The following is a 22,933-nucleotide window of genomic DNA, read 5'->3' as shown; positions in this document are numbered from 1 at the left end:
ATTAGAGCCATGTTTCAATGGAGATAACACTGTCCTATGGATCACAAGTTCACTTGTTAATTATCAAAGACACAAAGTAGACCACAACAATCCATTGCCGCATCAATAAGATGTAAAAAGGTTAGAAATGGAAAGAAATCATGACGTTATCAACACTTATTGTTGTGGTCTGCTTTGTCTTTGATTGGACATTTGATAAGCGGACTTGTGATCCAAAGGGTTGTGGTTCATATTCATCCATGTAATGTGAGGACAGTGTTATCCCTATCGAGCTATGACTGTAATAATGATGTTACTTATGTTTCTATGTTTTGATTATTTTTCTCTGCTTCACTGACTTTTTTAAAAATGTTTGGGGGGGTGTAATGTATGTTTTGTGACAGGATTGTGTACTTTTCTGATGTGTATGATGTCATTTCCTCAATGTTTTGATAGATCAAGGATTATGGTAATTAATACACCTGATGAAGACGATTGTGCCCGATCAATTGTCAGTCAGCGAGGTATACATAACTGACTTTCAAAACATTTCTCTGACTGTCTAAATTCACTGGCACTTACAATAGTGTCCTATGTGGCCAATCAGGCAAAAACAAATGATAACTTTTGGAGGAAGCCACCTTGATCATATGTCTTTGTCATTTGAGATCTGAGTTATGAGAACTGAGTTATGCAGGGATGCTTTTATGAATTCAAGTACAAAGAGCAGGTTCTCCGGCTGAGGTAAGACTGAAAAATGATCCTGTGTCACACTCAAATAAGGAGCCGTCTGTGCTTTGTTTGGGCAAGATTAGAATAGTACGCTTATACGCTATATATATAACACTACTCACAAAAAGTTAGGGATATTCGGCTCTCGGGTGAAATTTCAGGATGAACCTAAAATGCATTATAACCTTTACAGGTGAACTTAATGTGACCTTCTGTAAACTTTTGAATGCACATGTCCAACTGTTCAATGTTTCAGTACTTTTTGCACAAGTTGCTGTTCTCTAACAAGGAGTTTAACGGCAAAATTCACATCAGGTGTTTGATGCTCCAGCTCATCGAGGTCGTATCATTAGGGAACGGCTGCTGGAGACTGGGGTACCTCAAATGGAGTGGCCTGCACTTTCTCAGACCTGAATCCCATAGAAAACCTATGGGATCAGCTGAGTCACCGTGTAGAGGCTCGGAGCTCTGTACCCCAGAACCTCAATTACCCCTTTTCCACCAGGGCTGGTTCGGAGCCGGTGCCTGACTTAGCACCAGTTTTTTGGTTTTCCACCGCCCAAGCACCGACCAAACTGGTGCCAAACTGGTGCCAAACTGGTGCTAGGCAAGCACCGACTCCGAGCAGGGGCTAAACAGGAGCCAGAGAAAGAACCGATGACGCGGCCCACCGCGTCATTGGTGGGCGGGGTTACAGACTCAAACGGGAGCAGCGATCGCTATAAACGTACAGCTAAACATACTCACCGTTCGTTCCGACCACGAATACGACGGGTAGCCGGCAATAATTGCATTTTTCGCCTCTGGACCGCAATGTAGGCTTGTAAACACACGAGCAGTATTTGCATCGCTACGGTGGGTCGTCCATGTTTGTTGTTGTGATTCCGAGCGAGCGTCTCGCACACCCACGTGATCACGTTTTACGATGACGTAATGACGTAATGACGTAATGACGTAATGACGTGGCTCTGACTTGGCTCCACTTTGCTCTTGACCGGTGGAAAAGCAAACCGGTTCTTTGTTGGCACCAGTTAAGCACCGGCTCTAGCACCAGCTCCGAACTAGCACCAGGTGCTTTTTGGTGGAAAAGGGGCAAAAGTCCTGAGGGCCGCCCTTCAAGAAGAGTGGGATGCCATGCCTCAGCAGACAATAAGTCGACTTGTGAACAGCATGAGACGTCGTTGTCAAGCTGTAATTGATGTTCAAGGGCACATGACAAGTTATTGACACTGACATTTTTTGTTGTGGTATATCCACCACTGTTGTTGGCTTTTGTTTCAAGAAATTGTTTGAGATGAGGAAATCACCAGTGTATGCTTCTACTTAAATGCCCTACTTTCATGATATAATATCACTGTAGCGTGAACTTACATTTTCCATAAATTTCACCCAAAAGCCAAGTATCCCTAACTTTTTGTGAATAGTGTATATCTATAGATATAGATATAGATATAGATATATATATATATAGATGTGTGTGTGTATCTATGTGTGTATCTATCTATATATATAAATATCTATATATCTATATATCTATATATACATATATATATACACATACATACATATAGATATAGATATATATAGACAGATAGACTGATTAGTGATGAATATTCTTAAGTTTATGCCTTCTGCCAAGCATTTTTCACTTACAGAATAACTCAATAAATCTGATAGCCTAAAGGGCCTAGTGTTAGTTTGTTTTATTTTACGTGTCGGGTTATTTTTATCAGGAGAATCCTGGTAACAGGAGCAGGCAAGAGTCAGGTGGGGGAGAGGCAAGTGAGGCAACTGTTGTGACTGGTGTTCTGCCATATTGCTGATTGTCTTCTTTGTTAGGTCTCTTGTGAGAAAAAAAAAAAAAAAAACAGTCTCTTAATCTCAGTAATCTCATACTATTTGACCTGGGTCTGGTAGCAGAAGAGAGGAAAACAGGCTCACCTGGCCCAAGCCCAGCTCCTCAGGCAGTGCATGCTGGGAACAAAGAGCAGTAAATGCAAGATATCTTCAGACCAACAACCAGGAAGGGCACAGTTGGCAAAGAGTGGAACAGTTACTGTTGGAGTAAGGGCTGAAACAGGCTGCAGAGACTGGTTAAATACAAGCCCCATTGAAAGCTGCAAATGTGAAATGAATTCATAACATAAAAGTCATATGTAAAATGAACTGTTTGGAATTGGAGACAGTGATGCATACAATCTTACATTACCAATCCAAATTCATCAATTATGATTTCTCATGTAAATTAAAGAAGCAATATTGTGTAACAAGTATTACAGATGTGAGAAAGACAAAAGCTTCATTTATTAAGTAAACATGAACAGATTTTAGGGCTTTTTTCTTGTTGGTATTTGTGAACACCTTACAGGTGAGTGCATAAGAGATGCAGTCATGCCTTGACTCATTCAGTAAATACGTCTCACAAACTTTTACTTAGAGCCGGGAAATTCAAGACACTTGGAATGGTGGAATATTGAATACTGCACATGTGGATCGTCCTAGAGGCAAAAAGCAAAACAAGCATAGCCGGATGTGTGTTAATCTATTTTAGACAACTGTGAGCCTTGCCAGAGGGTCTGACTGCATCAATGTAGGGGTCAGCAGCTACGAGTTTTCAACAGTCAAATTTTGTATTTTTCACTGCTTCAGTATTGCCTTTTATATTTTTACAACGTTTCACTCCAATCCAAAGGTCTGCCCCCAGAATGCAAACCTGCCAATGATAGCTTAGTGAACATTGTCCTTCGACAAACAACATATCTTTTCCCATGAAGTAAAATTGTGTTTTCGGTGGTTTATGCTGGTTCTTTTTTAAAAATACATGGCGACACGTTTTACCTAAGGTCTATGTGGCAGAGATAAAGTGTCCTGAGACTGAACAACGGAGCGAACCAGACATCAAAATCAAAGCAGGACCCAGCCACATGGCTGCTCTTAATACAACTGTGTGTCCCATCACATAACCCAATGAATATTATTAACAAGCAGACCCATTTGTGATCAAAGGTAAGTCTTAGATTCATGATTTTTTTTGATCCAAGAGTTAACATACAGTGGATATGCTATGCTATGCTAACTTAACCTAACTTAAATTAGGTCCATTTATCTCCAGAAATGATTGAATCCATTTTGCAGTGTATCACTTACTTTCACCAGCTAAACACATAAACCTTATCCAACCTAGCTACAGTGACTAAGGAGGGTGGGACTTGGGATGGGTCAGTTAGTTAAACTAGCCTGCTGACAAATGAATGGACGTTCGGGGACATGATGATGTGTGTGTGTGTGTGTGTGTGTAAGCACAGTGAAGTATCATCTTTGACAAACAGACAAACAAGAGACCAAACACAGAGACCAACCCATGGTCCCAGACCCTGCCTCTCCAGGTTCAGCAGGTTTCAGGGGAAATCTTTCTTGCTCACCTTGTCTTGCTCGGCCTGCAGTAGTCGTGCCTGGTTCTGTTCACTGGAGGACTTGAGGGAGTCATTCCTCTGTTCCAGCAGCAGGTTGCTCTGCTCCACATACCTACACAATAACAGCAGGCCTGTCTCAAACACCTTTTACATGTAAAACCTACGCTTTCCTTTAACGCAAGTTTCTGTCTTGTAACCTAACATAACATACCATAAAATTGTATATGGCTTGGGTATCTCAAAACCTCATGGTAAGTCATACCAACATCAAGATTATGAGAAAAGATCCCTGGATTTGTTTTTCTTGGATACAATGCGCTTCAGTAGCCATAACATTCAATTTTTATATGTTTAAATGTGAGTAACAGATTTAAACTATAAATTTAAAAAGAGTTTTTCAAAATAGCTCTTCCTCTCTAGTGGACACAGGCACAAAAATAAAGCTTAGACATGCTGAAGCTATAATTGTTACTGCTCTATTGATTGCTAGTCATTGGTGTACTGTCTTATGATTCCTAGCTGCTTTAACACTGCAATTTACAATCCACAACCAATACGGCTAGGATATAGCGCATTATCAGACATAATATTGACTATCTGAATTCATTTTCTTCATGTTTTCCTAGGACTCACCTCTGGTTCTGGTTGATGAGCTCCCCAATCTTATGGTTTTGCTCTTCAATGCGAGAGCTCTTCTCAAATACCTCCTTCTTTAAACATTCATTTTCCTGAAAAATAACACAAGTTTCAAAACCTCCCAGTGATCCCAGGTTACAATGCTAAGGACAAGTCTGAGAGCCTCAGTGAAGGGTCTTGGGAAAAAATGAAGACATGAGCAATGATTATCAGTGGAACAAAAGCATTTGTACTGCAGTACTGCACCTGGACAATTCTTTGAATGTTGTGCATGATCATGGAGGTTTCCATTGACAAACTAGACATGCCCATTGAAAGATTTCCCTGCCTCTGAAGATCATCCATCTGTTAAAACAAAAGCAGGCATGAACTAGGCGCACCTTGTTTCTCTTGAAGGAAACAAGGTGAGAAAATGATCATGTGCATACCTTTGACGCCAACTGATCCACTTTATCTGCTACTTTACCAACAGCTAATCGAATTTCTGTGTTGTGCTGCCGGGCCTCAGTCATTAAGAAGGAAGTCACATCACTAGAGCCTGGGCAAAACAACAAATTCACAATCACAACATGCCGTGCTGAAACTCTCATGATGTCAAAATACACTTACTGAGTAATTAAGATGGGAATTGGAGGGGACAATAGGATATGACAGGATTCACAACACTTTGATTCCACACGATATGTATTGCCATTCTGTGAGTATTCTGTAAGTAGAAGTAGATCTAACACTATGTTAGATTCAATATTACAGTATTGTAAAATTTTGGATTACTGAGTCAAACCTCTAAAGACAATTTTCATGAGCACATCACTCCAAATGGCTTTGAGCTTTTAACATTTATTGCAGGTCTAAAGATAGAAAATGAGCAGTGAAATCAAAAGCCTGTGGTATTTTTCCAGAGTAATCTTAACCTGATAGGGGTAATATGGGTTGACATGTTGGTGGTGTAACCACAGTACTTCACTTTTCATACAGCGGCGCTCATGTCTAGCTCCTCTTCACTTAGTGATTAAAGCCAAAGTTCCTCTAGACTTTCACTTGAAAGTGTGGGGGTGCATCATGAAGCTCTGTTTTTTTTTTTTCAGGCCTTAACTTCTGTGATATTTTTGATTCCCATCAAGAACATCAAGATAATATACTAATGAATCCTACCAATAAATTCAGCAGTCTTACCCATGTATGGGACAGTTTGTGCTGGATAGACCTGGCCAACAGGCTGCAGCTGAGAGGGAGCCACAGAGCTCTGTGTGTAGGAGTAAGGCTATGAAACAACACAACAGGCTGATAAAACAAGCTGTCATTTTTCAAAGGCACTTCACAACATGGTGGGAAATGTGGTGTACTCTCACCTGAAAGGCATGAGTGGTGCCTGGCATCCCAGGCTGTGGGGCAACAGCAGTCAAAACAGGAATTAAGGCAGAAGGCGGAGCTGTCTGAGGTTGTGGATGCACTGCAGGAAAAACAACAGGATTTAAGAGAGTTTATTAATATTGAAAAATCTGACATCATTTCAACCCACCCCGTTATGTATGATAGTAGTGGTTCTCTCTCTCTCTCTCTCTCTCTCTCTCACACATATACACACGTATATATTTATTTATTTATTCATTTGCACAATAAAAGCAAAGCATCAGAACAAAAATGAAATAGCAATAGATTGTGCAGGTGAGATACAGAAAAACCCTAGGGGCTTATAGGAGAATCTCACCTCAAAATTTGATTACATGAAAAAATCCTCGTCAAAAAATGTCAACAACCAAACAAAAAAAAAGAGCAAATATACATTAGATCAATGCAAATAATGCAAATATACATTAGATCAATGCAGTAAATGTGTGTAAAACTGTGTACAAACAGTGTATGGACCTATGTGAGTATGTGTACATGTGTGAGTAAATACGAGTGTGTGGAAGCAAATACACACACACACACACACACACACACACACACACACACACACACACACACATATATATAAATAGATAGATAGACAGATAGATAGACAGAGATAGAGACAGACAGATAGACAGACAAATAGAAAGATGGACAGACAGACAAACAGACAGACAGATAGATACACAGACAGACAGACAGAGATAGAGACAGACAGAGATAGAGACAGACAGACAGACAGACAGACAGACAGACAGATAGATAGATAGATAGATAGATAGATAGATAGAGAGAGAGATAGAGAGATAGAGAGATAGATAGAGAGATAGATAGACAGACAGACAGACAGACAGACAGACAGACAGATAGATAGATAGATAGATAGATAGAGAGAGAGATAGAGAGATAGAGAGATAGATAGAGAGATAGATAGACAGACAGACAGACAGATAGACAGACAGATATGACCTTCACTGTGAGCACTGACCCTGTGGCTGAAGCACAAGAGGCCCTCATGATGAAGCTGTTTCTAAAGGAGCTCACCTTGTGCTGAGCTGGAGGCAGCAGAGGAGATCTGCACTGGAGATGGAGCAGCAGGCCGATCCTTCGCTCTGGAAAGACTGGTGTCCTGGACAGGCACATTCAGTAGCATATGCTCAACGATGATATTACATGTCAGTTCTGCATAGCATAGCTAATACATAGCTGTTGCACAGTGTAATACACAGCCATTCTTGTTGTCTTCATTGTTCCCACTTCAGGTCCTGCTATTTTTGGGTTCCAGCTGGAAACCAACTTTCCAAGTTCCAAAACAATTTATTTTTGGTCAAAATGCTCATAACAAGTCAAAATAAGGTTTGTGAAATAGATCCAGTTCCATGTTGGTCAAAATGGCCTATCTGAGTTTGTTTTATTTCACCAAAATATTTGGGTATCTGGAGCCTTTCTTGTTCTTCTCAATATTGTTTTTACTGCTCATTTTACTGGTTATTTGGTCTAAATGATGGTGGGAAAAAAAAAATACTTATTGGGTTCTCCTTTCAGGCATCAATGCAAATAAGACTATAAGAACCAACAGGGTCACAAGACTTGATACAATAGAAACCCTTTATTCAGAATTCTTCCATCTCACCTCAAGCTCAGAGTCACTGGACTCTGGTTGGCTGGCCACCCCTGTCAGAAAGGGCAACATGGGTTGGCCCATCTTTGCCATGCGAGAGATCAGCTTGGCTTTAGTGGCATCTGGATTCTAGAGTTTGGAAAAGAATGACCAGTGTTCATTATTACAGCCACCAAGTGTCTGCAAACAATGATTCACTTTTGGGCTTCGTTAGAAAGAAAGAGGTTACTCACTGCCAACTGTTCACTGAGGGAGTTTGACTTTGCACGAAGCGGTGGCTCTCTAAAAAAAAATAAGGTCAGAGCCAAATCAACTTATGTGACAAAAGAATTAACGATAGTACTATTAACCTCAGCTTTGCCTCAGCTCACCCTGGTCTGCCTGGGCCTGAGCCAGTGGTCTGTGCTGGGAGCTCTGAGGCCAGGTTCTCCACGCTTGGGGCTGGAGAGGGAGCTGGGGAAGTAGCAGCAGAGTCTCTGGAGCTGGCACTTGCCCGATCAGACCCACTGTCCTTGGCAAACTTCACCTAAGAGCGCAAACAGACAGCTGAAAGGATGGCACCTTATCTGAATCTGACTTATTTGAGGGATGGGGGTATTATTATATAATGAACCCTTGTCTAAAAACCACAACTGTAACTTTTACATAAAAGAGAATTAGAAGAAAAAATTGACTTAATTGACTTAATTTCCAGGGCGTCTTGTGGACCTAGAATTTAACAAGCCATTTTGGAGACATTCATTCATTATTAATGAGCCCACTGGCTGCTGATTGGCTGGTAGTATTGTTGGCCCTGTGTTCTCCCTGACACAGACAATGGCTGCTGGCCCACAGGGCTGGTACTGTAAAGCATGGGCTGGCTGATGCAAATTTAAGATACTAAATGATTGGTCAATTTTTGATGTGGTCCAGTTGTGACAAAACAACCGGGGCCAATTCTGGTTGGCTTGTTTTCTGGTGACATCATTTTGGTATGTGTTCATGTTGTTTAATGTGTAATATGCCATCATCTTTGACATGTGATGAGGTTTGGACGTTATATACTTAAAATTTCAATAAAAACACAATAAATGAAAAAGAAACAATGTCATGATGACCATAAAAATACAGAAGAACCTGGGGACAAATATACTATAGACCCAGCAAAGAAGAGAACAAAAATTAAAGACATGGCAGCAGCATTAGGTTTCTCAGGGATGGAGAACAAGTCAAACAATGTATTTACTGTCATTTGTAAAGGACATTCATTGCAGAAGGAAGTTACATCTGTGGCAATATGCATTTTGCTTAAGGAGAGAGAAATAAGTGTGACGAAATAAGAGTTGAGGAATGTAATCAGCCGCACTTTAAAACAAGCTCAATGATGCAACTTAGATCCCATATCTTTATTTAATATTTGATACACTATTATCTGGGTGAGTGCTTACCCGTCGAATCTCTGTCTCGAAAATAAGTGTGCTGTGAGCTGGGATTCGGTTGGCAACTCCCTTGGATCCGTAGGCCAGGTTGGGTGGGATCACCATGAGACGACGGCCTGTCTTCTTCATTCCCAGCAAACCCTCCTCCCAGCCCTGCTCACAGATAGAGAGGAAAGACAAATGAGAAAATAACAGAAATAACAGGGGAACAACCTAAACATGTCATCATTCACATTTAATTCAGCCAGGGCATAGACGAGACATTTAAAATTATGAAAGCTATGTCTGCACTAGGAATTAGTCTGTGTCAGCGGATTCATTTGTGTTATACCATCAACGCCACCTGTGTTGCTGGTGGGAATGATACATCACAAAGCTGCTGGTCAAAATCATTTGTTTTAACAGCTGGAACTGCATGGCAAGTTTCATGTCAATCTAATTTATGGTCTAATTTATTTAATCAAACCAATAAAACCATACTCATGAAAAAATAATTAAAACTGGCAAAAAGACACCACCAGATTAGGAGTGGATGACTAAAACAAAAGATGAAATACAAGCAAGTCAAAACAAGTTAATAAGAATAGGTTTTAAGAAATACTCAACTATTCACATTCAGTGCAAGTGGCTAAACTCTGTGTTCATAAACAAGACTAACTCACTTTAATCACTTTCCCAGCTCCGAGTTTCAGTCGTAGCAGTTTGTCTTTGCTCTGGCTTGAGTCAAACACCTAAAACCAGGGAAGATTCAAAGAGTGCTGTGCCATCATGCAACACCAGGAATGAAAGAAAAAGACATTAAATATATAAATACATCAACTTGCAAAAATCATGGCAGTAAAGTGTAACCTGTCCAAAGGTGTGGTTCTGCAGGAGCCAGCCTGTATACCCCACCTCTAGGGAGTCTCCGTTCTCCACCGCCTGCCCCTCCCCCAGACTCAGTTCTTGAACCACCACACTATCTAGGGAGGGGGCGCTATTCGCTTTCGCCAAACACACCTGATTCACATCAAAGGAAAAGTAGTCACCAACTGATAACAACATACAGTAACATCTGGCAGAAATTCATAATAACAGCAACATTTGAGAACTGGAGCTACCGACGTCAGAGCTTTAAAGAGTGGCATATTGCAGTTCTGGCCACACCCAGTCGGTGATGAGGCGGCAGGTACTTTGACATTGCCAGCTGCTAAAAATACCTGCTGCCACATCGATGAATGGGTGTGGCCAGAAGTGCGACATGACAGCAAGGTTCAGCCCCTAGTGGGCAGTGCAGCAATCGCAAGAATACGGTTGCAAATTTTTCCATTGAGTTGATCAATTTCAACTCATGTGATGATGCAAATTCCACATTGTCATGTCATTTGCGGCACAGAAATTTATGTCATTCCCTCATTTTTTTTTTTATTTTATTGAAAGGATGGAATAATTTTCATAATGGATCATTTTTGACACCTATCATTTAACACCTATCTTATAAGGTTTGTTGTCTACAAATTACAAAGTTCTCACCATTCGTTAACCACAGAACTGATAACACGGCTTTATACAGTGCTTTAGATGTATGCTCTACATACAGTGAATTCACTGTGCAAAGCAAACATTTCCCTAGGGACTAGGGAAACTAGCAGAAAAGTATATACATTTTGTAAATATTAGTCTACTCTTAACAAGAAAACTCATTGGGATGGGCCTTTAAAATGACAAGGATTCAGTATTTCACCCAGAAATTCTAGCCAGGGTGGAAAAAACTTCTGAAACTGCATTGAGAATCTCTTGGGACACTAAATACATCAATAGAAGAAAGAGGAATACGCACATCCCTTTGTGGGTGCTGGACTGAAGCAGAAACAATCTTATGAGGAAGAATCCATACACCAATATGCTCCACATACACCTTTTTATTAGGCTTGATAAGAACATTTGGATTGCAGCTTGGAATCTTCCTTTCAAGACTGGATGAGGCAGAATTCACTGCAGTTTTTTCTTCAGACTGTTGAGTTAAATCCTCTAAGACCACAATGGAACAATTTCACTGCTCTGACATCTGATACAATAATAGTAGTGGGGACCACCATCATTTCAGAGGTGAATGACACCTGACTTGCTGATGTTGGATTTTTAACACAAGGCCAATATTGGCTAAACCCCAATTGACTGAAATTGCCCCTCAGGGACAATAAAGATTTTCCAATCCAATTCAAAAAAAGAATGAAACCTCATCAACCCCTCATAGTGTTAATGACGCATTCTAACCTTTGAGCCCTTCTCAGTCTGTTTGTCAAACAAGAAATCAGGTGGAGATGCTCAGTGTGCCTGTCAATGTAACAGTGCAAGTTTCTGTGGTGAGAGCCATTTCTACAGTGACTAACTGGTTCCATCCACAGTTTCTTTCGCTTGAATATTGTCACTTGTCCCTGTCTGCAGACAAAGAGTGATCACTTCCTCCCACTAATTTCTGCTTCACAGATTCAGTTCTCTTTAGTCCTCCATGTAGAGGCTGAGAGGCTGCTGCCACGCCCTCATTCAGAAGATCTCCATGAACCTGGTTCACCCCTCTGGCATTGTTGCAGGCCTGTGCTCAACATATGAATCTTCCAAGTGTTTTCAGAGGGGAACAAGGCAAAAAGGAGAGAAGCGACTGTCTAGGAAACTCTAAGGCAACCTGTGACTATTGACAGGCAACACTGGAATTATTTTACCTCAGAGGCTCTCCTTGACAACCTTTGAGCTGATTCATGTCTTCAACCCTCCCTGATACTTTTGTGCTCTGATTCTGGAATTAAGATAGGTAGAAAGCCATTCTTCCTCCCTGTCTAGATTAATGATTTATAATTATATAATGCCATTAACAGATGATTTATTGCTTGATCATCTTTAAATAAATTTAGTCTGCATTTAAAGTAACTTAAAACAAAAATTAACTTTGTTACAATGTTGGGTTGTATCGGGTCCACGTCGTGGAGAAAAACCCTCATTACTTGTTTTATGCTCCTGTGGACTGCTAATCCAGGAAACTGTATTTGTTTCTTTCCGTTCAGGACAAAACAGCTCCCAAAAATAACACATTTATTGTATTAAAAAATGTAAACAAAATGGCTATTTGAATTGGAAAGTAGATCCGACAAGTAGAGTGTGCAGGAAACTTCCTTGTGCCAGGAGGTCAATTTCACTTTAAATTTAAAGTAGGTTGTTCTCTTGTAGTCACTACATTTACTGGGGGAGTAGCTCCACAGGAGGACCTTGAACATCCATATCATTCTGTGCTACTGATTCATGTTCATAGATGAAGGTTGTTACTAGTTGTTCTAGACTTACAAAGCAGTATTCCCTTAGCAGTACACTTATTGCTTAAATGATTTTCCAGTAATCACAACTGTTACATTACGAGAGGATGTGCTGTCAATTGGAGCGATTCTATCCTGCAGTTTTTCACTCCAGTTGAGGTGCAGTAAGAGTGGTAAGCAGGCAAGGTTTCAGGCTAGGAAACAGTTAGCTGTTGGATGGATACCTCTTGCCACCAGTCTACAGTGAAGCTTGTACTGCTAAATTGGTAGTCAATTTAGCTAGCCTGGATTCAGCCCTCTTGAATTATTGCACCAGCATTTTTGAATTACAAAGCAATTCCTGAGGTCTGGAACTGCGATGTCTGATGACGCAACCAGTTAATCTACTATGATTGGTTTAACACTGGCCAATCGTCTTGGCCGATAGGTGGACAAGTATTGACTTTGGTAAATCATCTCCAATAGAGACATGGCCAGACCCCACTGAATTACAGTGAGATTCAAGAGGTCTGGAAACTAGGCAACAATTTAGCGGTACATTCCACCAGAAAGTAAGACAGGTCTAGGGGTCCAGTACAAACTAAGACCACTAATTCAGTATTCCACACAACTGTCTACCTCTGCTGTTGCTCACCTCTTTGCAAAAGTCTGTTGACGCTTTCTCAGATTCAAACATTAGGGACCAGTTCTGCCGCTGGTCATCATAAAAAGTGCAGTAGTTATTCGGCTGTAGCTGCAGAAGAGAGAGAGAGAGAGCAAGGATGGGTCAATGACACAGAGAAGGCATGGCAAGAGGCCTTTGAGTGATGCAGAGTTATGCAACAAGGTACTCCAAAATGTAACTGGATCATCTATTCGATAGAAGGTACATGGGTCTGTTGCTCCAGCTGTGTGTACATTAGAACTTTATCTGGTTGTAGAGTAAATGGCTACTAAGTAACAACTTACACACAACTAAACATTACTGTGCTGCACCATAAAACATAGCTACAAATAACCCTATCTCTAACTTAGTATTTACGCAAGCCAGTGATGAAGAAAAGTGTGCAAAAACAGACAGATTTGATTTTACCAGTGAGATTTTTCAGAACAGAAATGAACTCCACACATCTATTTCATGAGAAAGACAAGAAGACTAAAAGTTGCATATATACTCTCACACATGGTCTGGCTTGCAAGGTGTCTGTACTAGACCTTCATCAGACAAACAGTTGGTGACAATGGAAAGCCATCCTAAATAAGGTGTAGTTGCTAAACAAGTAAAAAAAAAAAAAAAAATGAATAAAACTCTGTAAAGTACCAATCATAAATGTACCCCAGAATTTCATCAATAAATAATTAGAACCCTTCTTAATAAATATAAATAGGGCCACATAAAAATCCAATGAGCCAACACAACATCAAGACATACATATATTAGGTAACAATAATCAATTGACCATCTTCAATCTAAGACTGCATACCTTCGGTTCAGTAGATACCCTACAGGGATAACCACAGGCAAAAAATACCCACATTTAGCAGGTTACATTAGTAGATGAACCCAACACGGCATATAGAGCTTGACCAGCCAAACAGTCATAAGTGTACCCAAAAAATAACAATAAATAATTGGAACATTCTAACAGCTGATATGCAATTCCACCATAGAAACCATTGCATTTAGGAGAAAATGCCTTTAAACAGCTGTCCACTGTAGTGACCACTATGTGCCAAAGGGGTGAACGTTATCCACATTTATTTCTGTATCTTTTTACTTTAGTCTTATATTTTTTTGTTTTGTTTTCCAATATCCGTATTTGCAATGAAAAGAAAAAAACATGCTAACAATGTGCAAATGTTTTGTCAATGGCGTGCTGATCAAAGCGTTGGTTTCACTCGTTTTTGACCTGTTTGGCCTTTCTTACCAATGTGACTGCAGTATGTCAAAACATGGCAGTTGGGTAATATTGGGCACCAGAACAGGGTGGTGAGGTTGAATAATGTGGGCTGAGGAAAACACTGGAATATGTAATCTCAGCTGAACTGAATAATTTTCCAGGATCTCGCTATTTCTAAGACAGTTTACCAGTTTTCAAATTTTCTAGGTGTTTTCCATGACTTGAAAACTTGTCTATAAATTTCCAGGTTGTTCAGGATGCGTGGCAACCCTTCTAGAATGAAAATTCCACATATGTCACACACAAATATTTAAATGGCTTTCCGCAGGAAGCCTCAAAGTGGAGACTAAGATTCCTGCAGTTTATCAGAATATCTATCTCTCCACATGTATTAACATCATTCCAATCTTTGCTCACCGTAAAAACAAAGCCGACATGAATCTTGGCAGTGGTCACTTGTTTCTGCTGGCTCATGTACAGCAGCAGCTTGTACTGCACGAGAGAAGAAGTGTGTTATTCACAGAAATCAAAAGACAGTCCAAAAATCTCAAACGGCTGACCAATTAGCAAAAGCTCTAACCTCTTTTGTTGTGTGGGTGCCCAGCACCGCTGCACCCAGCTTTCCTTGCTTCACATACTGTCCATTAATGCTATACACAAGACAGAAGTAAGAGTGAAGCATACAGTATACTGCTTGGCAGTTTTTCACTCAAATGAGTTTCAGGCAGTGCACTGCAAATAAGTGAATTGGTAACAAGTCATTTAGCCTCATCTTCAGTGTTCAAATCTTGTTTTTCTTCAAACAAGGGAAGAAAATCTGCCACTGACATGAGATAATCCTGCTTGCTTCCGACGCTAATCAATTTGTTTCCAGAATTTTCTTGAATCAAGTGTCATTGTCTTGATCCCAGTAGGCTGATCTTGTCAACATATTTATACTTGTTCCCAAGAAAGATTTTTTTCCACTTGTTTTCTGGAAAATAAGATTTTAAGACTGAATATAAGACTTGTTGAGATGGTGATGTTTTGCAGCGTGGTTCTCAGCCTGGGGATGATTTTAGGGCATCATGAAAAATGAATTCAACCTGAAAAAGTGTGTTTTTCTGCTGTGTGAGTGCATTCACATTTTATATGATGACCTGTTATTAATCCTTGTAACAAATGAATCTCCAGTTCACTACTGTGCGTACAGTACATACAGCTGAAAAATACACTGCGAATCAAGCTTCATATTTGACTGGTTGCTTGGCAAAAAGGCAAAAAGAATTACTTAAAGTAACAGTGAAGAGAGTTTCAAATATTTACAGCAGGTCACTCACTATCTGAAGGCTTGGACTGCCGTAGCGAATACCACTGCAGGAGCTCCAGGGGGCACAGCTGGTTTCTGGGCAGATGGGACTATGAAGCGGAAACAGGCAGTTCAGATCAGATCCCTTGTAAAGGTAATATCTAAACTGACAGCGGTCTGAGAGTCTTACCTGGGTTTGAGTTCTTTCTGGGCTGTTTAGGTGCTGTGTACTGGAACGACTCATTCCCATGACTGGCAGCCTGGTCCATTCCAAACAAAGAAGCCAACTTGGCTCTGAAAAGCAATGTAAAAGATTAGGTCTCTCTTACAAAACCAATTATGGCTCAGAGTCCGCTTTCCATGAAATGTGTGATTAAGTGAGATGTCCACTCTGAGGCTGGGTGCATAGCAGAAAAATGTCTTGATCTTTGAAACAACCACTGACTGGGCATCAGGTTCCTTCCCACACACAACAGCAAAGCTTCTCTGACAAGCCTTTCATCTTGATTCAAGGGATTTCAACAGTTACAGTAGCTGCTTACCACACTTTGGCATTTCCTAACACCCTTTTTATCCACTTGCATGTTTAAAAGTCACAAAGACAATGGGCTTGAATATAGTCTGTACTCCCTATTTGCACAATAGAACATAGTGTTTCCTCTACACTGTGCACCACCACAGTCAGATGATCGGATTTTCAACCTTTTTCATGTTCTGGACCCCCAAGGTGACTTTCAGTAAGCTGCAGGCCATTTGAAGTGCTTTTACTCTAGAGAGACCTTTATATCAAAACATAGGCTATTTTGGTTTGTGATAAGTATTAAATGCTCGTGAAAGGTGTTTATGTTCAGACACCTTTCACAAGCATTTTAACATATGAAATCTGACATCAAACAAACCATCACTGGTCTGAGATTTAAATTTTTAAAAATATATAATTACATATATAGTTTCATTGCACTTTTTAATGCTATTTTGCTATGTTTTAAGTCTAATTTTCTTGCAAATATTCTTATTATAATTTATTTTCATATAGTTTTTCTGATAATTGTTTGCTAATTTGCTAATCACTTCCCATGATTTTGAAAGAAATCATGTAAATTTGTTTCAAAGTTTCAAAGAGTTGAATTTTTTAGATATCATGCTTGACCACTGAAAAATCTCTGTGAGATTAAACCAGAGAGAATGCATTTTCTGCATTGTTACAATTTGTAGCGAATTAGATTACAATGAAATTAAAGTATTCCTCATTTTGCTGAGCCCCTACCATGGAAGCCCATCAAGGACCAAAACATTATGATCTACATAAAAGCCCAGTGCTTAGAAGTACTTCTTTAAACAAAACTAGGTGTTTAAATATAAATAGTAAGAGCCAAATCTTGCACGAAAACCAGAACTTGCACGAAAACCAGAACTTGCATGAAAACGAGAAACCAGAACTGCTGTCATTTTGTCAGTTCAGGATCAAAACTGCTTGGCTCGATGTACACTCCCTGCTTCCTCAATGTGGAAGCCATCTCCACTGCAAAAAAAAATCTCCATCTTAGTAAGTCAATGTAAAAAACCTGCCGGTGGGATGACATAACACCACTTGTTTCAAATGTTAACCTAGCTCTTCCCAGACTTCTCTTGAATCAAGTGCCATTTTCGCAGTCCTAGCAGGCTGTTCTGCCTTATTCTGCTGTGTTTCAACATATTTATACTTGTTCCCATAAAGAATCCTGAGACATGTGAAACTGCACTGGAGACAAGTGGGATTATCTCATCCTTCCATCAGCTATTTTTCCCACTTGTTTGGAGGAAAACAGGATTTTTGACACTGAATATGAAACTAAATGGCTTGTTACATGCAGACTACGCAGCTTCAAAAGAATGATGAACGCCACTCAATTCTCAAAAGAACACAACTTAGAAATGCCTAAGGCATCTCTTTTACAGAATTTTGCTCCATCGATTACGCTTATGTGTGCATCTGACATCAGAACATTAGATTCAGGACAGGCACTTAAAAGTGTTCCATAAATTCTCTGGATTATTAGTCTTGGCATGAACCTGACAGGTCTTATCCTTCCTCAGCTTCATCCTTAACATCAATAAACAAACTTGTGTGCCCTCCTTTAAAACTGCATAGTCTGCCTTTAAAAGGCAGAGATTTTTTGCAGTCTAGGAAAGATGACAAAGTGAGACAGTGCAGCGAAGCCCTGCAAACCTCCACAGCAGACTTGTACTGACCCATGGAACTCCCTCCACAGGTAGTCATTGGTGTCTCCCAGAACAGACCCGGTGAAAGCCCTGAGGCCTTCGTCTCCGACGGCCAGGAACTGCTCTGAGGAGGGGCAGTCTGTTTGCATGTGTGAGACAGCCACCTAAAATCCCTCTGAGGTAGATCCTGACGCTGCTGTCCTCCACAATACCTGACCTCTAGTCCTCCGGTGTCGTCACACCAACGTGGCAAATTCAACAGCATAGCAGAAGAAAAAAGAGCTCTGGAGGCCCAGTTCCGTGTTGGGGTTTCCACTAAGCAGAGATGGACTGTGGCAGAAGCCCTCACCTTACTCTTCTAACTAGCAACATGTGAGAGGAATTAGCCGCCATAACAACTCCTGCCCCCCTTCCTTTTCGACGCTCAACCCTCCTGCCTCAAACCCTTCACAGGCTTCTTATTCCGGCAGCTCATATGAGCAGCATTGTTAACACACCCTGGTCATGCAATGTTACAGAGCACAACACAGTTGGCAGTCTGAGAATGTGGCGAAGCTGGAACTGAATGCCTCATAATCGGGTGGCAGGGAAGCTTAGCGTTCAGTTAGTTCAGTGGTTTGCAAAGTGGGGTCTGGGGACCCCCAAGGGGTCCTAAAAAAATGAGGAGCAGTTTAATTTCACTGTAATTCAATAATCTAATTCATGAGAAATTGTCCCATTCCTAAAATGTATAAGTAATCATTTTAACATTTTCTCCTTTCTGGTTTGATCTTACCAAGATTTGTCAGGGTTCAAGTGTGACATCAAAAACAGTTTGGCCTTTGAAACCTGGCTAGATTACTTTCAAAAACTTGGGGAAAAAGGCGATTAACAAGTTAGCAAAACATTACCAGAACATTGTTAAAAAAAGAAAGAAACACAAATTACAAGAAAATTACCAGGAAATTAGCTTGAAACTTGAAATGTGACAATTAATGAGAAAACTCAATTAAAAAATCAATTAAAACCATACCAACCATAACTATAAGTATAAAAATGCTATATTTAGATACCACATAAGTGATCCTGGATTGATGTCAGATTTCTTGTGTATAAATTCTTGAGAAAGGCACTGAGACACATACTTAACACAAAACAAAGTATCTCTTGATATAAGGGTCCCTAGAGGACAAAATCCCGTCCAATGGGGGTCCATGTGTTATTGAAAGAAAACCTGGGGTCTAGAACAAAAGTTTGAAAACCCCCTGAGCTAGTTAGTTCCATAACGGCAGTGTCACTCCTGCAAACATCCAGTTGGTCCCTCAACAGCCATAGCTTTTGTTGGAGTGTCCTTAGACCTGAGACAATGCTCTCCCTTCTCCTTGCACAAGAGAACATCACGCAAACGCCATTCACAAATCCACCAGTTTAATGGGTCTGTGCTTATAAGTCAGCATACATAGCCGGTGAATACATACCATAGAAACACACAATGCACCAAGCAGCACATATGTCAGGAAGGTCACTTTCACACTGAATAGTGTGTTTGCATGGTCTGGATTAACATGTCATTTGATTTATTGTTTCTTCATTCGTTTACTTCAGTCAGCTTTCACACTGCTCAAATAAAAGCAGACCACAGCATGTAAACCAGCCACTGCCTGCTTGTTATCAGAGAAGACAGAAGGCTGTTTTCTTATGTGGCAACATATTAGCCATCCTTAAATAAAAATAACTTCAAGCAATGAAAGCTTGTTCTTCCGCTAGAATGTAGCAGAATGCTACAACTCAGTAACTCAGGACATGTGAGCGATGGTATGGACTAGGCATCAATCAATATCATCCTGGCTGATATTCAGAATTTTTTAATACTTGGTATAGTAATTTTGATGTACATGATGGCCAATGTGAAAAATACTCAGATTACACCTCTCCATTGGAAAGCAAGCGGAACAAAACAAGTGGACTGGGCAATGTTTCTGATGATATAGCTATAATTTTCATTTCCCTTTGCACTGCATTTAAAATTAATTTGGTTTTACAGAGAGACAAAAAACACTAAGTTGGATTTCAATGGTGAAAGATGATCAGTACATCAGTATCACTGATCTGAAGTTCACATATATCATTTTAATTTCTTGTTTTATTTATTTATATTTTAAATTATTTTTTTAATTAATTATTTTTGCTAATATTCTTTTTTCCTAATTTTCTGGTGATTTTTTGTATTCTTGCTTTTTTCACACTGATTTAATAATTTCATCCCTCCTGTTACCTTCAAATTTACTAACATTTTTGATGACCTAAATAACCCTTTAAATAAAATATGAAGAGTTCATTTGCAAAAACAGATATCTCCATTTGAATTTATTAAACCTTTTCAAACTTTTTTGAATTTTATTACAATTTACTTTATATTTACTTCTATTTTTTATATGTTTATTTAGCCTAGCATAATGTTTATTATCTTAAATCATGCCTTGTGTGTGTGTGTGTGTGTGTATATATGTGTGTGTGTGTACTCCAAGCAGTATCACTGAAAAAGGTGTATTCATTTTAAGGATGGCTTTTATCTGTTTTTGCAAATGAACTCTTCATATATCCTCCCCCCATTAGTTCCTCAGTGTCTTCCAAAGCAACTAAAACAAAAGTGCGTAAAATGTTGACATTTCTTACATGTTTTCTACAGCTAAAACAGCCTGGGGTCAAACTAACCCCAAAGAAACACTAACAGGTACAAAGTGTGTACAGAATATTGAAACAATACCATCATGGTAATTTCATGTTTACCCACTTGTCCCCATTAGATTTGGAAAATATAAAGCCAAAAAAATGTTTATCATATATTTCTATTTTGCTAATTCAAAGCAATGTTTGTGCTGGCAATTTCTAACACTGTAAATTCTGATGCTGTAATTTTCAAATTTACTATGAATGAAATGAATGAAAATGGACCACAAATATCGGTTATCTGTGTCTTGATAACTAGTAATCGCCATGAGTATCAGCGCAACATGGACCTCAACATTTCTGGCAGTCATCCTCCTTTTGTCTGCACATTAAAGGAAGATCCGAGTATGAAAAGATGAATGTAATGGAACGTGAGACTGATAGGTCTCTGATCAGAACAGTACTAACATAGAAGGCTGGAGATACTACAGCAGTGTCATGAGCTGGGAGGGAAACCAACTAGGCATGGTAAATCATGAAGTACTTTCTCAATGCACAGTGTTAGTCTAAGGGATTTAAAATGTAGTTAAGTATAGTACTTAAGCAAAAATATAGGTAAAATTACTGACTTTGAAATAATATTCCAAAACATACAAGTACACAAAAAGCTACTTAGTTACAGTAACTTGAGTAAATGTAATTAGTGTGTTTGCCTATGCACGAGGCAGCATTCAGATATCAAACCTTTGTGCGTTTTGGTATGAAATTCACTCCATACAGGAGACCGGACTGTTATGAGGGCAATACACTAACACTAAACACCAACTCAGTCTTTGTAGGTTCATGGACATGGGAGCAAAGGGTAAATGTCTACAACATAAATGTGAACTGTAACTTCAATGAAGCCCTTAAACCTCAATCCCTGAACGTATCATGACCACAGAGGTCTGAAAGGCGTCTTTCATGGAAACTACTTAGCTGTATAAATAGACAACGGGTGTCAAAGTGAGAGCACATATCGAGACATGTGATAATTCATCAGGCTGGGCTAGAGACCGAACCAAAAGTGCACTCCATGTGAAAACATCTACATATCAATCTTAATAACATGTGACTTGATGTAACATTCCATGAACCAGCCAATTATTAGTTTGCTTCAAATTTTTCCTCCACTCAATTATTAGACTTTGTATTGCAAGCTACGCACTGGGAACAGTGAAGAGATAAGCTAAGTGCTAGCTAACACCGGTGCGTTCCTCATACAGAGAGAGCGTTCAACGGAACCCCTTTCAAAACCTGTGATGGAAAGCTGCCTTGCCTATCCAAGTACTTAAAGTTACCGGCCAGAACGCTAATGAAGACGGTTTACAAATCTTTAGGATCTACTCGCAATTCGGCATACTTATCATCTTCCAAGCAGCACTTTATTTCTGAATTTTGTAATCTTTTTTGGCTAAGTTGACGCTGCTCGCTGCCGCCCTCCACAGTGTCATTTCGCTGGAACTGGATTATGCGAATAAACGCTGATGAATTTTTCAATGTTAATATTTTATTGAAACTGATGTTTTTGTGGATTTAATATATGCCGAATTAGAGGGAACCATATAAACACTTCTAAAAATCTTAAGTTTTATTTTACCAGGCATGACCTTTGCAAATACCAAAGGTCACATTAAGTTGACAGATTTGTAAATGCAATGTAGCATACCTCTCCTAACACACGAAAACATTTAGCTAACGTTAGCTATTCAGCTAGATGGTGGCAAGCTAAAGTTAGCTCTCATGCTAAGACCATTAGCTAGGTTGGCTGGGAAATGACACTCACCCCCCAGTGGGAGACAAAAAATCCCCATCTTCATCGTCTCCGCCAAACATGGTTTATGAATTTTCCACTCGCTCGCGATTGGTTTTGATATAAAACATAAGTAGAACTGAGCTGGTATTATTATTTGCCTTGTTTGTTGAACTATGATTTCCTCTGCAGGTCCCTTCCTGTTTGTGGTACAATCAGCTGACTTTCCACCTGATTCCCATTCAAATTGCATTAATGGCCACTAGAGGGAGCCATTGTCTTTCTTTTATTTACCTTTGACGTGTCTGGGGCTTCCAAGCTTGTTTTCTGACACGAACCAAAGGCCACCAAAACCATGCGCCTGACCTCCGTGTGGAGGGGAGCCAGGCGCACACTATATCCCAGTGAAGGCGAGAGAAAATATTATGGCCATGCTTCCATGGAATTGCCCGATAAAAGATCGGGAAAATATCATATCGGAGAAGGTTTTCGTATTAAGTTATAGTTGGTTGCAGAGAGTTAATCAACTGTAGGTGGAGGCCCCCATTTGCCTTACAGGGATCCTTATATCAAGGAATATTTTGGTTTTTGTCAAATATTAAATTCTTGTGAAAGGTGCCTATATAATGTGTATATATGAC

At 39.8% G+C, this 22,933-nt stretch overlaps 1 protein-coding gene across 3 annotated transcripts in view; it reads right to left on the bottom strand.

Annotated features, from left to right (window-relative positions):
• The window catches only part of fkbp15b (FKBP prolyl isomerase family member 15b), a 42,145-nt gene extending 19,618 nt beyond the window's left edge, over positions 1–22,527 (bottom strand). Inside the window, exons 1-20 of one of the 3 annotated variants that reach the window (XM_030059862.1) lie at positions 22,326–22,527; positions 15,840–15,943; positions 15,681–15,759; positions 14,942–15,011; positions 14,779–14,853; positions 13,116–13,214; positions 10,044–10,193; positions 9,857–9,925; positions 9,204–9,347; positions 8,148–8,302; positions 8,010–8,058; positions 7,789–7,905; positions 7,200–7,284; positions 6,113–6,213; positions 5,937–6,024; positions 5,189–5,298; positions 5,007–5,105; positions 4,758–4,852; positions 4,134–4,236; positions 2,653–2,685 (exon numbers count right to left, since the gene is read on the bottom strand). In XM_030059862.1, coding sequence (XP_029915722.1) covers positions 2,653–2,685; positions 4,134–4,236; positions 4,758–4,852; positions 5,007–5,105; positions 5,189–5,298; positions 5,937–6,024; positions 6,113–6,213; positions 7,200–7,284; positions 7,789–7,905; positions 8,010–8,058; positions 8,148–8,302; positions 9,204–9,347; positions 9,857–9,925; positions 10,044–10,193; positions 13,116–13,214; positions 14,779–14,853; positions 14,942–15,011; positions 15,681–15,759; positions 15,840–15,943; positions 22,326–22,375 — 1,875 coding nt within the window. In that variant the 5' untranslated portion in view covers positions 22,376–22,527. The remainder of the gene's footprint in view (positions 1–2,652; positions 2,686–4,133; positions 4,237–4,757; positions 4,853–5,006; positions 5,106–5,188; positions 5,299–5,936; positions 6,025–6,112; positions 6,214–7,199; positions 7,285–7,788; positions 7,906–8,009; positions 8,059–8,147; positions 8,303–9,203; positions 9,348–9,856; positions 9,926–10,043; positions 10,194–13,115; positions 13,215–14,778; positions 14,854–14,941; positions 15,012–15,680; positions 15,760–15,839; positions 15,944–22,325) is intronic. The other 2 variants (XM_030059863.1, XM_030059864.1) reach the window with 2 other exon arrangements.
• Between the last annotated feature and the right edge of the window lie 406 nt (positions 22,528–22,933).

Source organism: Myripristis murdjan, chromosome 9 (genome assembly GCF_902150065.1).
Source record: "Myripristis murdjan chromosome 9, fMyrMur1.1, whole genome shotgun sequence".
Classification (NCBI taxonomy): domain Eukaryota; kingdom Metazoa; phylum Chordata; class Actinopteri; order Holocentriformes; family Holocentridae; genus Myripristis; species Myripristis murdjan.
The sequence above is the reverse complement of the archived record's forward strand: the minus strand, read 5'-3'. Positions and strand labels throughout refer to the sequence as shown.